This window comes from Syngnathus scovelli, chromosome 18 (genome assembly GCF_024217435.2).
Source record: "Syngnathus scovelli strain Florida chromosome 18, RoL_Ssco_1.2, whole genome shotgun sequence".
Classification (NCBI taxonomy): domain Eukaryota; kingdom Metazoa; phylum Chordata; class Actinopteri; order Syngnathiformes; family Syngnathidae; genus Syngnathus; species Syngnathus scovelli.
The window spans coordinates 4,571,655-4,584,655 of record NC_090864.1 but is presented as its reverse complement, the minus strand read 5'-3'; the positions used below and the strand labels follow the sequence as shown (position 1 = coordinate 4,584,655).

Below are 13,001 nucleotides of genomic sequence, written 5' to 3'. Positions count from 1 at the left end.
AAATTATTTTACAATGTATATATTATGCGTAAAATACGTTTAAACATTTAAAATAGCAATTATAACATGTATATCTATAATGACGTTTTTATATGTTGATGAAAAAATGATGACCCAATTTTCAGTTGTTATTGCTCTTTACTTCTCTTAAATAGCATTGATTGAGTATACGATACAACAACATTTTTATCTTTTTATTGACACTGATTTTTCCAAGCATGCACATGTACACAAAAAAAAAATACCAGGAGGGAATGTGAGGCTGGCAGCCCCCTATTGTTGACCCCCTAACAGACCACTTCACGACAGGTGTTAAGTTATTCACACATGCATTTTAGTGCAAATGTCTCAAGCTCATAGCGTACACTCCAAGCATGACAGGCTCATTGTTATTATAGCCAAAGATCATACTTGGGGGGGGTGTAGCTGCACAATGCAAACAAGACTGAAACGACAACACTTGAGGAAAAACACATCACATCATATATTACTTTACACTGTCTCCCTGTATAGATATAGTGGAATACACGTGTCCTTCAGCACCGCTCATGCAAATGGCAACCACTTGGTTGATTTATTTAGAGGTGGATGATGAGGAAGATGATGATGATGGACCTTGGTTCTCAGATTCTGAAGGATTGTTCAGGAAGTGACCGCTCGCTCCCACGTACAGTCTGGACCTCATCGGCCATTTCTGTTACGGGATATTGAAACAATTTTAGCAAGACATTTCACAAACACAAAGCGAGATACTAAGATGGAACAATAACCCTGAATAAAATTGTCTCTAAATAAATATATTGTCATACATAATCTGTTTTGATAGGCCAAAGGTTCACTGTCCAAGTATAGTTCTGTTGCATTTACGTTTGCATTCAATATCTTTTAGAAACATTGTTAAGCTTTCACCATAGGTGAAACAAATTTTTTTTGATGTTCTCTAAATAATTTTTTATTTGTCACTTTTTAAGTGCAGTGTTTGTGTTCAAATTATGCATTAGCTTACTGTAAAAAAATTGAGAATCACTGTTATTGGAAGGCATGAATATATTTATAGAAAATGACTAAACCCCGTGACGATAACACCACAGATACATTTTTAGGAAACTATAGAAAAAAAATCAATAAAACCTCTTAGAAATACATGCATATATTTATCAATATGTCAAATCATATTACAAATAGGTATTCATAAATGTCTATATATTTACTTTAATTAAAGCTCACTCATAACAAAAGTACAAACAATACATTTGTAAAATGGTATTAATAGGTCTTTGATTTGGTTGTTTAGTGTTATATTAAAAGAACGGCAACAAATATATACAATAATATACAAAGTGTATGTTTTTAAAATACTTTACTGATAGAATTAATCAGTATTTTTGCCTTTAAAAAACACTACATATGTATTAATATGGTTTCATAGATTTTTTTCCATGCGTATTTCCTGATACAGAGAATTTAAATAAAAACAAATAAATGAAAGATGTATTTTAGTATTTATTCTATGACACTTATTTTCTAAATAGTAATAATAATAATAATAATCTCCCAATTTTTCGTGACTGACCTTGACCGGGTGCAAGTATCCTTCCCCTTTGAGCGATTTTAACGCCTCCGTGTGCTGCTTTGTGCTCTCGCCTTCGTCGGCGCTTTCCTCCTGCAGAGTTCGAGTCAAGTGGGCGATGTAGGTGGTGGCCAGTATCAACACGTCTAGTTTGGACAGTTTGGTGTCAGGCGGCACCGACGGCAGCGTCCGTTGCAGCTCCAAAAAGGCGTTCCTCAGGGTTTGGACGCGGCTCCTCTCCCGCGCCGCGTTGGCCGCCGCCGGCCGCCCTCTGCCGCCTCCCCCACCGGCCACCTGCGGCGGCGGCGCCCGACCAGCCGGACTAGAACTCGGGCTGGAGCCTGGGCTGTCGTCCACCACCGTCACGGAACAATTGCCGCTGTCCATTCGGTGCGTCTGTCTCCCGACCATCTGGCTAACCTTGAAAGTTCAATGAATGACACACGTTTTGTGGAGTTGGTCAGCGAAATTAGTTCTAAAAAATACAAAGCTCAATAGCATAATTGCCGCATCATTTTCATTCAAATTAAATTAAGACCATTTATTTCTGAAAAACTATATTCCGATAAGACAAAAAAAAAAAAAAACTATTTCAAAATGATTTCGGCAATTAGGCTAACGGTTCAGAGATGCAAAAATGTTCTAATGGGTCAGTTCGGCCCACTAGAACTAGATTACTCGTTTTTCTATTGAAAGAAAAATGCATGTTAAAATGTTTTAATGCATAAGATAGTTTTAAGAAGTCTCGTTTCATGTTTCTCGGGAATTACAGTAATGCTCCTTAAAAAAAACTCCTTTACAGTAATATTTTGTGGAATTCTTGTCTTAAAAATGTTTGCTAATAAATATAATTGTGAAAGTGCCTGCGTTTTTATTAGAAAGGCTGTTTTCCAGTGACCGCAATAATGTTTTTAGATCAATGCATAAAAAATATTAATCACCAATATTTAGGTTATACATTTTTTTTTAGAGCTTACACATGAAATCCCAAAATATACAATAAAGCATTGATTAAAAATGTTTTAGGTGATACGTCAACACAAGAGTCCACCAGCTTTAACCTGGCTGCACTACGGAGCAATTCTACCCCAAAACAAAAAGGCTAAATGAACTTTCGTGACTTAACAGGAGGCTTAAGGAAATAAACTTAGTGTAAACAGCATGTCCATCAACAATGTCAAGACTCACCTCTCGATCTCCGAGCAGGCGTCATTAAAGACTGTATATCTCCCTTGGGGCAAAAAACCGAATTGTTTCGGAACGGGGATGCTTCACCTTCGAATTAATCAGCGTGACTCGGGACTACTTTTCCTCTTCTCTCTCTGCCTGTTTGTGTCTCGATGACGGCTGCGTTCCCTTTTGCACTCACTGCTTTTGGGGCCGCAGTCCCGCTCTAATTGGCTGCTTTCGCTGGCCTATCAGAAAATGGACTTTTTTTTTTTCGACAAGGATGAAAGGCCTGTCCGTCAAAAGACCTCTTGCAGTAGACCGTGAAGACAAGCTGAGAAGACAAAAAAAAACAAATTGGGCGGACTAAAACTGCTGTAATCAACAGTGAGGCAATTCCCCAGAGGCTCCTTAATGAATCACTCATGGGAAGGTATATTAATGGAAACAATTAGTCATAATAAGCGTTTTTTTTTTCATGAACGTAATCTAACCGTCAGAGGATTTTTTTGTTTTCATAAGAAGTATCCGGCGGTGGTGCTCATTAGAGAAAGGTCAAGTAAGCTTGTTTGCCTAAATACTTCACGCACCCATTTAGCATTTGCATCCCTCCATTTGGATACCTGTGCCACAATTTGCCATTTATCTTTTAAATTATATGAGCAAAATAAAAAGTCATTTCTATCTGAGGACAATGTCAAGAAGACCCTTTTAATGTTAAATTACACACACACACACACACACACACACGCACACACACACGCACACACACACGCACACACACACACACACACACACACACACACACACACACACACACACACACACACACACACACACACACACACACACACACACACACACACACACACACACACACACACACACACACACACACACACAGCAACTGAGTAAAAATCTAATGAATCACATTTCGGAACAGCTAGCAAATCTATGGGGTGTTATTTTTATTTGTGTCCGCCGTGACCGCCGTTCGGTTGAGCTTTTTTGCACAAGGAGCTTTTTAACTGCTGCACCCTGAAAGACAGTAAAAAAAAATAAACATTTAATTTGAATCAATTTGAACCTAACTCATGACAAATTGAATCCAACAAACAATGAGAGGGGACCTGTGAGGCTGCTGCTGCGCCGACCAGCCTCGCGCATGAGCGTGGCAGCACACGTGAGGCGGGTATGCACCCGTCTGACCCACACCAACGTTATCTACAACACAAGCAAACACAAACTGGATTTATTTTCTTAAAAAACAAACAAACAACAAAACACAACCTCCACATTTGTTCATTATTTATCCATGTCAAATCCTACTAAATTATTAACACAATAACATGTTTACAATTTCAAAATGTAATGTGTGGAAATATTTTTCTTATTTAAATCAGTAGTTATATTTTTTACATAAAATACCACCAAGTTTTCCAATGATAAGATTAAAATACTATTGGCAGAGATTTAATAATTAAATATTTTAAGCAACTGTAGCATTATGAAAATATATCTAAAAAATTAAAACTAATAATAAATAATAATTAAATTAAAAATGTATTGTACATAAAATTATATTAGACTGCATCTAAATAGCTGTAAAACATTAAATGCAAATGTACACTACATAAAAGTTAAATACAACTGAACTGTACGGGAATATATTTTTGTAATTACATTTTAAAAAAATTTAAGAAATTAACTGCAGTGCCTTACTCATCATTGCAAGTGATTTCAACAGTTCCTCTTCCTTCTTCTTCTTCTTCTTGGCTTCTTTGGAGGCTTCCCATTTGACCAAAAATTCTCTAGTCACCTCCTGAATGTCGCGGCCATCCAGCACCTCTGAAAAACACAAACAATTCGCCTGGCTCGTTTCTAAGTTAGATTATTTTGAAAAAAAAAAAAAAAAAAAAGCTACTTTACCGAGTGCCTTACACGCTGTGATCAGTCGGTCTCTGTACTTGGCGGTTTTGCACACAGGATTTCCACGCAAATCCATTTGAACCAGCCAAGGCCAGGACCCCGACACGTCTTCGAGCTCCTGGAAGGGAGGGAGGAGAGAGGGGGGGAGATATTTTAGTTATTAAAGTAACGTGCTGTGCTGCTTTTACAAAGTTGCTCAGTTCGAAACAAACACGGAAGGATGTTTAACGCAGTCCATAAACAACACATCAGTCTATTTTAATAAACAGTATCACCACTGGGGAGGGGTGGGGGGTTCGCTTGTATGTTTATCCAAAAGGCACATTAATCCACGCTGTGGAAATATGAACACTCTCTGGACACGCTGATTGTTCATTGCCTTCCTGTCTTGGCCAAAGCGCTTCCACTTTACCGAGCGGCGCTGCAATCAGTTCGGCAGGGAGTGTGTGTGTGTGCGGGGCGGGGTGGGTGGGGGGGACCCCGGGGGGGGGGGGGGACCCCTGAGCACGGCTTTGATAAATGATCGTGTCAGGGCCGTCAGTCAGAGCTTAAGCCCCCCCTTGCCGCCACTGAGGCACCCACCCCCGCCTAAGCTCCAGAGCCGGGCTAATGATGGACCAGTTATGAACCTGCATTTGACCAGCGCTTCGATTCAGGATGAAGATGCTCCCCATTTGTCACCCCGACTGACTACCTGTCATAATCTGTTTTGAGTAAAGGGAAAAAAAAAAAAAGTAATCAAGAGAAGAAGAAGAGCTGATTGATCCTTTTGGAGGCCTGTCGTTGAGGAATCAATAAAGGCAGACTGCTTGTATAAATTATGCAGCCAAACAAAAAACACATTTTGTATAACAATCGTTGAAATTAAAGTGTCCTAAATGAAACGAATTGGCAGTTCCAACAATAACAAACTCCCGATCCCAAATTTGGGAGCACCACGTGTAAAAGCAATCAACAAATTCCAAATATGAAAAGAAAAAAAGATTCAGGCAGGAAAACTGATGCTTGTTTTGAGCTGTCAAGAGCAAAACCCTCCATGGGGGGTCACTGATTTGCTGAATAATTCGGAACCCCGAGAGAGTCATTCGAGCCGACGGTGGGATTTGCGAGATTTGCTTGTGTAGAATCCGCATCTCCATCTCATTTCACGCCTGGCCGCATGCAGCTCCGCCAGCGCCTTCACGCTAACGCCGGCAGCTAATCACGTCGGATGAACTTCAAGGGGAGAGGAGTGCTTTTACCTCTACGTCGTGCAGCTTGTTGTCGGCGGCGGAGAAAATGCAGATTTCCCACAGCGCGGCTAGCTCGGCGATTTTGTCGACGTTGTTGTTGTTGATGTTGAAGATGCGCATGGATTTCTGGAAGAAAACAAAAAATAGTTTAGAGTACAAAAATCTCATACAAAAATCTTGTACAAATCTCATGAGATTTTGAGACTTCAATCTTGCAAGACTCCTTTAAGGTTTGTATTTGCCGTTATAGTCGATCCAAGTCACCTTGATAAAGTTGTGGAATGGCAACACAAAAAAAAAAAATCTGGAACTGTTTGAATTTGCACAGCAATTTGTTGGAATGATCTAAACAAACACGAAGTTGAGCTCGCGCTGGGCCGTTAACTGAGCCACACAGGCCTCTTTGACATCATCAAACAAGATCCCCTTGACAAGGACCACCAAGCAGCCAGGCATCTTGTAGCAAACACGTGTTTTCAGCTTCTCATCTGACCTCCTTGGGAACTCGCTACATCGTTTTCAAGTGCAGCCAGGGCTATTTTCAGAGAATATGAAAAAAAGAAGAAAAAAAGGAAAGTGGGTCATACAGCCAGGGAGTGCAGGGTCCTGGGGTCGAACTGCAGCTTCTCCCCGGGGGGCAGCCTCTGGCTCTCCATGTGCAGCTCCTCCAGCTCCCCCAGGCACTCTAAACCCTCCAGAAGCGAGATCCTGTTACCGCCCAGGTACCTGCAAAACACACACATGCAAAATCCTTCAATGTGATACCCACAAATGGTTAAAAAACTCACAGTTTGGAGAGTTTGCGCAGATGGGCCAGGTTATCAATGCGTGTGATGTTGTTGTTCTGCAGGTACAGATGGGTCAGGTTACAAGCAAAGTCCAGGTTCTGGATGTGCTTGACGCGGTTGTTGTACAGGTAGAGGACGGTCAGGTTGTGGCATGCGGAGAGGTCACCCTGCAAAAGGCGAAGGGGGGGGGGGTAGAAACAGCTGAAACAGCAGCACTTCCACACCATTGCAAAGTGCAAACCACAATAATAAACACGAGGTTAAGCATGCAGACGCCCTCTCAAGTGGGAACCATCTCAGTTTGAAGCAGAAGTAAAAAAAAAAAAAAAACTGTTATCAAAGTCAAAGTCAAAAGTCAGCTTTATTTTCAATTTCTCCGCATGTCAAAGACACACAAAGAAACCGAAATTTCGTTCCCCCCTATCCCACGGTGACAAGACATGGCCCACAATAGACAATCAAGTAAAACAAGTAAACAACAGCGTGCTGAATAAATAATGAATAAATAACACAACAAATAAATAAATAAGAGGAGCAAAAAGGAGCAAGTGAGCGTACAGCAGACATTCTAGAAAAATAGCGCAACAGTGCCGCACGCTACACAGAAGGGGGTAACGAGTTCAGGGTCCTAACAGCCTGGAGAAAGAAGCTGTTGGCGAGTCTGGTGGTGCGGGAGCGCAGACTCCTGTACCTCTTCCCAGAGGGCAGAAGGTCAAACAAAGAGTGAGCCGGGTGACTCACATCACTCGATGACTCAATGGGAATAGAAGCATTAAATCATTATACACAAGCTATTTATTTTTTACATTTTTAAGAGTGAAACGCAAAGGCCTCTACTCACAATGCCCTCGATGTCGTGCCCGGAAAAGTGGAGGTGAGTAAGGGTCCCGAGGTTGTACTGGAGAGAGAGGCCTTTCTTTTTCTTGAAGTTCCTGGACTTGGCTATGAGGTCTGTGGTCAGGCTTACCATGGTTGCCCGGGATCACCTTCTAAATGCACATCACGAGTAATTAATATGAACCGCAATTAACTACCGAAGTGATTGCGTGCCTCAAGATGGTACTACTGTATGAATTACGTCGCTCCAGATACGACGTCACAAAACGCCAATAGCTCATCTCACTTGTCATTTCAACATTTAGCGCGTCATATACGACAATCTAACCGGTTTATTTAACGTAGCAAACGATAGTAAAACATATAAGTTATAATACAGAATTCAACTATTACAAAATTCGTAACAGAATCGTGTGTATAGCCTGTGATGCTAATTTGGCTAGCACAATAAATGACGTACTCTACGTCACCTACAACAATATGACGTCGAGTACACATACATTGAAATAAAACAACAAAAATCTATTTTATTATCCTACTTGCGTTCGGTGGAGACAGCGAGTGGTCGGGGCAAAATAAAAAAAAGTGGCAGTGTTGAAAAGTTGTTGGGCGTCTATACGTTGCCATGGGAACCATGACGCGCCGGAAGCTAGCCGACAAACAGGAACGTGCAAATTGAAGAATGTGTAAAAACGATCATTATGACATCTCATCAGAACAAGTAGATATAAATAACTCGCGGCAAGGCGGACTAGAAGTCGCAGGTTCGAGATTGTATGTTCTTCCTGCGCTCGTGTGGTTTCCAGCACAGCTCGGACGACCTCGCGTTACACAATGGAAGAACCAAGTCACGGTTCTGCACAGTTTAAATGGCGTCCCTTTTCCCGGCCACAATTCGCGCCCCGAGTCGGACTGTCCTCCCCGTTGGTTTCGGCGGCGTGGCAGTGACACAGGCCAGGAACAGAAGCACACTGGAGGCCATTCAGCCGCCGAGCGCGCGAGCCTGCTCTGCGTCCACTACGCCGAAGTGTCACGTCGTTTTCTCAGGGCATTGTAATGGCCAACTGTATATTTTGGATGTCGTGTTCAACTGAGAAGGGAAGCCCGTCGAGGGGGCAGCAGACGTACCTGCTTATTCTCTACAAGATGAAATTGGGCACCACTTCTTGTAATGATTTTCATTTGCAATCCGTCTGGAAACAGTGAAGAAATGTTTGCGTGTTGCTTTGCCGATCACTGAAATATGTTGGAACACGTTGCAAATTGCACCGTGATTATCAAAAGATTTTGAAGAAAGAAAATATTCAAGTCAAACTAGGGGCAGCCAAAAAAATCATTCCTCTTCAAGAGCTTGTCTTCATTAGGGTCAAGTTAGACTCAATCAAAGGAGGTTTTAAAACAACATAATTTTACATAGAACAGCCCCCCCCCCCCATCATTCCTGCAAAATAATAAAACAATGTACTTTCACCAACAGTCCCTCCAAAAGTATTGAAACAGCAAGCTTCTCCCAATTGACCTTTCTCCAATAAACAACTTTCTCGTCTTCGTGTTTGGAGTGCTCAATCAGCCTACCATGGATGTTTTTGGGATGTGGGAGGAAACCCACACAGGCACGGGGAGAACATGCAAGCTCAACACAGACCTGGCCATCTGAACTATGAGGCGGACGTGCTAACAACCAGTGTGCCAGCGTGCTGCCCACTTGAGATCATCTGAAATCCAAATACAACAAAAACAAAGAAACTGACCTTGGAGTTCCAATACTTCTGCATGGGACTGTAAATTTTATTGACTCCGATATATTTTCTGGCTACAACAGTGAAAGTGAAAAGTGGGGTATTAAGCATAAACACTTTGCCGTCATACACAAACATTACCCAGGAAGTGCCGGAACAAACCCCAAAAAATTAATTAGATGTGTTGATTTGATTGAAGAGTTTGTCCTTAATGACTTGAGACATCAGGCCGTGAATGGCTTCAATGGTCGTCTTGCAGCTGAAGCAAAGGGGGGCAAAAAATATTTTTAAAGATCTTTTCTCGTTCAGGGTTTGATTTATTCATTTTAAACGGTACATACCTGTCCCGGGTGGCTTTGGCCAGCTTGTCCTCGGACTTCCTGTCGTGCGTGTCCAGGCCCAGCATGAAGCTCCCCCGACCCAACTGAGCCTCCGACTGCTCCAGCTTCTCTGATAGGTCGAACACCTGACCCGTAGTGTAGTCCGAGTTCTGACGCACACAAAAAGACCAACGGGATGTGCCCGATGAAGACAGAGGCGTGTTGCTGGAAGCGTTTGCTTAAGGTGAGGCCAACATGTTGTCAGTGGGGAGGCTCATTAGAGCACAATGGCCCGCGCCGCTGTCACCATCTTGACGTATAGTCAATTTGTCCTGGCGTGCAGCGCACTGTTTGGATAAGCTATCTGACTATTTAGCCCCCCTCACTCACTCAGACTGCGGGGGCTTTCATAATACGAAGTTACCGTGAGGAGACTGGAGGAGCTTAACGTGTTGACCCAGTATTTGTTCCAGAGCAGCTCCAGCAGCTTTCTGTCCAGGGATGACTTGAAGTATGTCACTTCCATTGCGTAATACCTATCAAACACAAAGAAAAAGAAAATCTTAGGAACCGTTTTTAAATGTGGAAACTCGTGCTTTAGAAAATAGACTCACTGTTTACAGTGTACGCCAAAGTCTTCAATCTTATTCAGAGGGATGGTTTGATACTCTGACGGCCCTTCGTCAGGAGGCTTGTAGCCCTGAAATGACAATTTTTTCACAAATGTCAGTAAAAAAAACAACTCACAGTTGTGGACCATGAAAGTGGTTTCCTCTACTTTTGGGTATGTCCTAAAGGCACCCAGGTTGACCTTGCCGGCCGAAATGGTCCGCGTGGGGTCAATCTGTAAAAGGCGCAAAGATAGGGTAGACAAGATGCGAGTAGACAAGATGTAATCACAAAAACATCGTAAACAATGTCAGAGGTGGCTCATAATCTTACCACCACGGCAACAAAAGGCTCCTGAAACTGCTGGTTGAGCATCTGAGTGCTGACATCGATGCCCGAGAGCCAGCAGCCGTAGCCCGGGTGACTGTGATACCAGCCGATAGCGTTCTCCAGTCGGCCCACCTGACACAACAACACAGTTGCCACTAGATTTTAAAAACACTCATCAGACACTCCTTTAGGTACACCTTCATGACCCTCAATAGGAGAACTAAAAAAAAAACAACAACACTAAACCTGTTTGGCGTTCTCAATGTAGGCTGCCATGTACTCGTAGGCAGCGGCCTGCGCGTTGACTCGGGTCTCGGTTCCTTCTACAGGCAGCGCAAAGCTGTCCATGATGATCATGCTCTCGCCATCGACCTTGCCCAGCATGAGGCCCATCACCTCCAGGTTGCCACCCGAGCGAGCGTGCATCACCATCTTCAGCAGAGCTAGTGCAGAGATCTTGGAGTACTTGAAGTAGTGGTGGCTGGTACCAGGTACACACAAACGCAAAAAATAAAAAAAAAATACACATGGCGATTCGAACCTTTCTCTTGCTTGAGTTTGTGAATAGTGAAAGGCACATAGGCGGCGGTTTACGGTAAAGCGTCAAAATTCAGTTCCGGTGTTGTTGCTCTTTATACGAGCACAAATGAATGTTGAGCAACCTACAATGACTTTTGAACATGCAAAATATCTATTTGTCACGTCAACTCACTCTTTTGTCCAAGGCTTGGCCGCAAGGATCTCCTGTTGTTGCTTTTTGTCATATTTGTAAATTTCGTCGATGCTCTGAACCTCCTGCATGCTGTTGGTGAGCTCCCAGGTTTTCTGAGCCGTGTTACTGGCCGCCATGGTCTCTCGGCCGAGGACGACGAGTTGATGTCAAACCATGAACATGAGCTAAACACAGTGAAAATGTTGTCTTTTTAACCAAATACGATGATGCCGCATCAAGGAGCTCCGAGCTCAGGGCGCCATGACAGTCAAATATCATTTATGAGATTAAGGGGGCGTTCAACATCATGTCGCCGTTATATATCAAAATTTCCCATAAATTTCGTTCTCGATTTGTACTTTTGATTAAAACAACAATATTTTAATGAAAATATAAGTATTTGCTCAAAAATCAAATTACATTTACAATATTTGTCAAACTCAAAGCAAGGTAACCACCCATATCGCATAATGGTTCAGCCCAGGGAGGAAGTCCGAAACAGCAAACCAGAGCTATACTGGCCTCTTGCGACTGATTTTTACATTTTCATATATTTCAATATACAGTAATCCCTCGCTACATCGCAGTTCGTTTATTGCTATTTCACTACATCGCGGATTCCGCCCCCCCCCCCCCAAAAAAAAAAAAAAAATACAAATTCAAAATAAAACTTCTAATTTGGGGAACTATGGCAGGAAAGTTGCCCACACGCCAGCAGAAGGCAGGGAGTGCCCACACAATTGCAGTGCGTACACTTGTACCTTTTTATACATAAAAAAAAAGTTATAATAATAAGAGTTCTAAAAACATATTTTCAGTGTTGTACCTTGTTATAGAATTTTTTTATAATAATAAAAGAGTTCTAAAAACATTTACAGTATGTACACTTGTGCCTTGTTATAAAAAATGTTATAATAATAAAAGCTGTTCTAAAAACATATTTACAGTATGTGTTAAGAATTCTCCATGTTATTCAGTCGTGCTTTGATTTGATGTAGGGTACTTTATTTTGAAGACCGTTTTCAGGCGATACCACTTTCTGTTTCACGTTCGTGTACATACATGTTACAGAGGTACAGCAGTCATTGACGATGTAAGTGGGTCTCATGACAAGAGAAATGAACGATCACCTATGTCCAACCTTTAGGACAATGTAGTATTGCTCCAAATGTTGGTTTACATTCCTTTTGCGGTCCGTTTTCGCGTATTAGCACGATCGCGAATCAGCATCTTCCCGCTAACTCGTTAGCCTTCCCAGTACTTCTTGTTAACATGTTACACACACACACGTATAATATTTTCAATATTTATAGAAAAAAATCAGTGTTATTTATAATATTAATGTATTATTTACATGTTTGAAACAATTATTTAATGTTCTAATACAATATGCACTTAAACCAGATCAGTGACCTAGTGGTAGAGTGTCTGCCCTGAGACTGGAAGGTTGTGGGTTCAAACCCCGGCCGGGTCATACCAAAGACTATAAAAATGGGACCCATTGCCTCCCTGCTTGGCACTCAGCATTAAGGGTTGGAATTGGGGGGTTATATCACCAAATGACTCCCGAGCGCAACACCGCTGCTGCTCACTGCTCCCCTCTCCTCCAGGGGATGGATCAAAATCACACGGGGATGAGTTAAATGCAGAGGACAAATTCCACCACACCCAGATGTGTGTGTGACGACGATCATTGGGACTTTGAAATGGTTTCATATTTATTGACACACAAAAAATGTACAGATGAGCGGGTGACCCTACTTCGCGG

The 13,001-nt window shown here is 42.1% G+C and overlaps 3 protein-coding genes across 5 annotated transcripts; all 3 read right to left on the bottom strand.

Moving 5' to 3' along the window:
- Positions 1-118: 118 nt before the first annotated feature.
- On the bottom strand, positions 119-3,551 carry LOC137839521 (transcription factor 24). Of its 2 annotated transcripts, none has more exons than XM_068648839.1 (3): positions 2,759-3,551; positions 1,574-1,990; positions 119-694 (listed from the first exon to the last, which is right to left on the bottom strand). In XM_068648839.1, the coding sequence occupies exons 2-3, from the start codon at positions 1,979-1,981 to the stop codon at positions 575-577; spliced, it is 528 nt and encodes a 175-aa protein (XP_068504940.1). In that variant the 5' UTR covers positions 1,982-1,990; positions 2,759-3,551; the 3' UTR covers positions 119-574. The 2 variants fall into 2 exon arrangements, with proteins under 2 accessions (XP_068504940.1, XP_068504941.1); XM_068648840.1 differs by having other exon boundaries at positions 2,846-3,551.
- Positions 3,552-3,690: 139 nt separating this feature from the next.
- On the bottom strand, positions 3,691-8,850 carry ppp1r42 (protein phosphatase 1, regulatory subunit 42). 2 transcript variants are annotated; one of them, XM_049749731.1, is made up of 9 exons: positions 8,652-8,850; positions 7,528-7,675; positions 6,687-6,853; positions 6,486-6,624; positions 5,908-6,024; positions 4,667-4,784; positions 4,460-4,585; positions 3,868-3,961; positions 3,691-3,775 (listed from the first exon to the last, which is right to left on the bottom strand). In XM_049749731.1, exons 2-9 carry the CDS (start codon positions 7,654-7,656, stop codon positions 3,706-3,708), a joined length of 960 nt encoding a protein of 319 aa, XP_049605688.1. In that variant the 5' UTR covers positions 7,657-7,675; positions 8,652-8,850; the 3' UTR covers positions 3,691-3,705. The 2 variants fall into 2 exon arrangements, with proteins under 2 accessions (XP_049605688.1, XP_049605686.1); XM_049749729.2 differs by lacking the exon at positions 8,652-8,850 and adding an exon at positions 8,063-8,621.
- A 135-nt stretch (positions 8,851-8,985) lies between these two features.
- On the bottom strand, positions 8,986-11,526 carry cops5 (COP9 signalosome subunit 5). Its single transcript, XM_049749728.1, has 8 exons — positions 11,234-11,526; positions 10,768-11,002; positions 10,525-10,653; positions 10,361-10,426; positions 10,197-10,282; positions 10,007-10,118; positions 9,604-9,752; positions 8,986-9,521 (listed from the first exon to the last, which is right to left on the bottom strand). Exons 1-8 carry the CDS (start codon positions 11,368-11,370, stop codon positions 9,434-9,436), a joined length of 1,002 nt encoding a protein of 333 aa, XP_049605685.1. The 5' UTR covers positions 11,371-11,526; the 3' UTR covers positions 8,986-9,433.
- Between the last annotated feature and the right edge of the window lie 1,475 nt (positions 11,527-13,001).